At 40.0% G+C, this 4,623-nt stretch overlaps 1 protein-coding gene across 1 annotated transcript; it reads right to left on the bottom strand.

Annotated features, from left to right (window-relative positions):
• Positions 1 to 713: 713 nt before the first annotated feature.
• On the bottom strand, positions 714 to 1,601 carry LOC109147547. Its single transcript, XM_019295148.1, has one exon. It carries the CDS (start codon positions 1,599 to 1,601, stop codon positions 714 to 716), a length of 888 nt encoding a protein of 295 aa, XP_019150693.1.
• Positions 1,602 to 4,623: the final 3,022 nt, after the last annotated feature.

Here is a 4,623-nt window from a genome sequence, read left to right as displayed (position 1 = left end):
CGTCGCGATGTTTCCGTCGCAATTCGTAATTTTTCTTATAGTGATATATATATATATATATATATATATATATATATATATATATATATATATATATATAAGTCATTTACATTTTAATTTTAGTCCACCAAATATTCATTCGTATTTATAACAATTCAAAAGGAATTTTGAATAAGTTGAAATCAGCTGAAGGAAAAACTCTGCTCTAGGTAGTTATTATGCCGAAATAAATTGGACTATTGTACAATAAATTGAATAAAAAAAAGTGATTACATAGTAATGATAGTATACAATATCTAAAATATTATAATTTGATTTACATAATTTAATTCCACGGAAAGAAACTTGCAGTCGTTACATTACCTGTTAGAAGAATATAGTTATCTCTGTTAGGCGTTAGCTGTAGTATTAGTTTCCGAATGACTTGAAACTGTAGTGGAAAACAATCATTGCTAGTACTAACATTATATTGATCATTGAACCACATTTGAGATGTCCAAGTTGATTGAACTGTCACACGATTTTTGATAAAATATAAATAAAAAATTTAGCTTCAACAACATGATTTCCCAATGGTCTCAATAGCGAACTTCCAAACACTCCAATAAATACGTGGCTATGAAAATGTGATGCTTGATCATTATCTTTTTTAGTATGGATATTATTATTAATTTATTATTATTTTTTTTTGAAAAACCAAACCTCCAAAAGTTTTATTGAAGAAGCGAAGCAATACAAGAAGGAAAAGTAGATATCCAACAATGAGGATCAGTATCTGAACGAGCCGCCCTTGCTAGCGTATGGGCAAGCCTATTCACTGATCTAGAAACATAACAGAAAGACACCATATCAAAGTGTCGCTTGAGTTCTCTACAATCGTTGATAACACATCCTGCAAAAGAAAGATCTAACAAAGAACCATTCAGTAAATTGCAAACTGCTTGACAATCCGTTTTCACCATCACCTTACGAAGATCTCTCGCTTTTGCCCATGATAGTGCTTCCTTTATAGCAAAGGCTTCCGCTAAATGAACATCATTCATACAACGAACCGGTCCACTCAAAGTAGCTACATACACATCTATATTATTAAGCATAACCACCCCAAAACTTGCCTGGTTTGTGTCCTTAAAAACAGCAGCATCCACATAGAGTTGCATAACATCTGTAGGTATAGTGGCATCACCACTAGAAGGATCTGGTTGCCTATTAGCAATGGCAGGATTAGCATGTCTGTTAGCATACGGAGACCCCTGCAACTGCTCTTGCCAAGTTTGAAAATAACGTCCAGCATCCGTTCGAATTCTTGCCTCTTGCCAAGGAACTTGATTCCACACTACATCATTTCTCCCACGCCATCTCGACCAACAAAGAGCAATACACTTTAGTTTCATCGTCATAGAGCCATTAGCTATGCAATTCGACATCCATGACACAAAATTAACACTTACGTCTGGCATAAGGATATCAGTGTGCTCAGCCCACAACGGGGTGACATACTGACATTCACACAGTAGGTGTTTCAGCGATTCCTCATGGAGGTTGCAAAGAGAGCACATGGCATCCACATCTACACGGTGTTGAACCAAAGCAGCTTTCATAGGGAGTACTTCGCGGAGACAACGCCACAAAAAGTTCTTTATATTGAGGGGAATCTTTAGCTTCCATAGCGGGTGCCACACCACAGTACTGGCCGAATCAGAGGTATAGATTCCACTTAAAAGCTTGTAGCCATGTCATACTGAATATAATCCCCTGAGATCGCCTTTCCAGCACCAACGATCCTCAACCTGCGGAGATACAGGCAGTTTCAAGATTAGCTGCACGTCTCTCGGCTGAAATATCTGATTTAACCTCTCAGGATCCCAATCGTTAGTATTCTGGTTAATCAAGGCACTCACCGACATATTTCCATCGTGACCAGAGACAGGTGTTTGAACGAAAGGATCGTCATCCGTAGGGAGCCAAGGATGTTTCCACACTGATGTCGAATCACCACACCCAATTCTGCGAAAACAACCCCTCCTCAACAACTCTTGACTTGCCAAAATTGAGCGCCAACAATAGCTAGGATTAGCTCCAATATTAGTGTGACACCCCGTAATCCAAATTCAATTATGGAATTAATTAAGTAATTAATCCTAAACCAATTGGTATTTTAATTCCTAAAAATCCTGAAAATTCAATAGTCGGGGACTAGTAATTGACTAGTCAATCCCAAAGTCAAAGTTGTACCTTGAGCTTTGAGAGGAGTTTCCTTGTTCCCTTACACCCCTTTATGTTAGTAAGGGTATTCATGACTTTTCACCTTGTGTTAGTAATGCAAGCTAACCTAGTAGACAATCCTCATTTCTCTCCTTACACTTTCTAAACTTTAGCTTTACCTTCTCTCTAAAAAGGTAGATAGCTTTTCTTCCAAGCCAAGTTGAAGCTTTGTCAAATCTTCAAGAGTTGTCTCCAAGATTCTACCTTTCATACATTTGGGCATCTAGGAGGGTAAGATCTATGTTCATCTTGTGTTTTTAGTGTTTTCTTAGGTGTCTTTTCTTAAAGATAGAATCTTTATGATCTTTTGGTGTGTTCTTGAAGTGGGTTTGGAAGGTGAGCTTATTTAGGAGCTTGGTGAAGTGTTAAGTGAAGGTTTTTGTCTACAAGAGGTAGCCCATGCTCTACAAAATCTATTTTGCTTACCTATATGATGATTTCTTGGATTCTACATGTGTTTTGCTACGAAATGTGAGTGTTTATGTATTGTCTTGTGAAAATGCATATCTAGAGCTTGTTACTAGGGTTCGTGTATGACATTGCTTGGCTATTCCTTTGATTCAAGTCATTTTGTTGTATTTGGTGATATTTGGCATGTTTTGGACTTGAATTTGAGCTTGGTGTTGAAAATCCCCGAAGGGATTATTCTAGTGTACAAGTACGTACCCGCAGGCGGAACGGCGCCCCACCCGCGGGTTACAGGTGAGACATGGGTATGTACCCGTGGGCCCACCCGCGGGGTACACTTTGGTGATTGGCGGGGATTTGTTTCCCGTGATTCTTTTGACTCGGTATTTGGTCTTTTGACTTCCCAATGTTCTTTTGTGGAACTATTTGAGCGTCTTCTTGATGTTTCGTATGTCTAGAACTATATGGTAGGAATCCGTGTAGGCTTTGGTGTCTTGAATCATGCTAAGTGTTCAACATTGTGTTTCGTTGAACCGTGATGATTCTTGTGTGTTCTTCGGAACTCTGTTCGGTTTGCCCATTTGATAAGCATGCTAGTTCGATGTTGTAATGCTAGCGTGTGTGTTGTTTGTACCTTCCTAATGTTGATGATGACTTGTGTTATTCATCGTTGTTATTGGACTGTGATCCATTCCTTGATTGAGTATGGTTTCATATCTTCGTTGTGATCCGTTGATTGATTCCTGTTAAGGTGTGGTGTGTGTGGCTTTGCCTAGATTGCACGATTAGTGGTATGGGACACTAGTCACCAAGGTATTGCAGTGGTCCTCGTGGTGGCCATGACGTGATTATGGAGTTTGTGACCTTTGTGTAAGGTTCACGTATTTCTTGGGTGGCATGTGTTGCCGTGTGTGTGATCGGTACCCTCGTGTACTATGAAATCGGTGGTTCTGTTGGAGGGACTGTTGGAGGGGGAACGACGGTTCCCGGTGGAATAAGGTTGGACTTGGTGTACAGGGGTCCTGGAGGTAAAGGTTGGAACTAGATATAAGGTTGGGGGTAGCCATAAGGTTGGAACCGGGCATAAGGAAGGAATATCAACTCGTGATGGGTGATGTCACGGGGCTTGTGTAGCCGTTGTTGTGAGTTCTCTTCTTGTGACGTGTGTAGTCACAAAGGCATGTGTTGCCGTTGGGTGTGTCCTTATCCTCTTGAGTTGTGCATGTCGGGTGTTAATCTATTGCGTGATGATAGATTCATACCTTGAGTCGTTGTTGTCTTTTGTGGTATTGGGATGTGTTCCCTTATCTTCTTGTGAGTGTTTTGAGTCTTGTGTTGACCTTTGCTCTTGGTTTTGAACTTATATATATGTATTCCGTTTCGCAAATGACTTTACAACCATATATCTTATCTATGTATGATATTTCACATGTATTGGTGGGTTACCAGCATTATTCGCTGACCGGGCGTCGTCCCATCTTTTATGTGTTTCTTTCAGGTGATGTTTAGACGAGAGCGCGGTATAGTGCCAGCTAGTGTAGCTCCTTTCTTATGTTTTGTGGCTTGTGAGCCCAGTTTAGACTTAGTACGTTGAACATGTATGGTTTTAGATGTTGAATTATGCAGATGTTAGTCTGTGCGTTCATCTCTAGATGAGCGTGGCATAGCACCCCTTTTACTTCCAGTTTATATATTCCTCTTTCAGTCTTCCGTTGTGTTTGATGTTTGATTAGATATATGCATATTTAAGGCTTTAAATTGCTTAGAAAATTAGGGGGTGTTACAGTTAGCCTCAAGGAATTCCCCTTCCGGATTGTACCTCGCTTTGAAGATCAACGCTGCAAGAGAGTTGGGATTACTGAGTAAATGCCAGCCCTGTTTCGCAAGAAGAGCAATATTAAACCGGTTTAGGATTTTAAAGCCCAGCCCGCCATCACCCTTTGGCGAACA

Source organism: Ipomoea nil, unplaced genomic scaffold, assembly GCF_001879475.1.
Source record: "Ipomoea nil cultivar Tokyo-kokei standard unplaced genomic scaffold, Asagao_1.1 scaffold2014, whole genome shotgun sequence".
Classification (NCBI taxonomy): Eukaryota; Viridiplantae; Streptophyta; class Magnoliopsida; order Solanales; family Convolvulaceae; genus Ipomoea; species Ipomoea nil.
This window is presented reverse-complemented; position numbering and strand designations above follow the sequence as displayed.

Coding starts and splice junctions, on each gene's coding strand:
- LOC109147547 (XM_019295148.1), bottom strand. CDS start 1,601: ATGAAAGCTGCTTTGGTTCAACACCGTGTAGATGTGGATGCCATGTGC.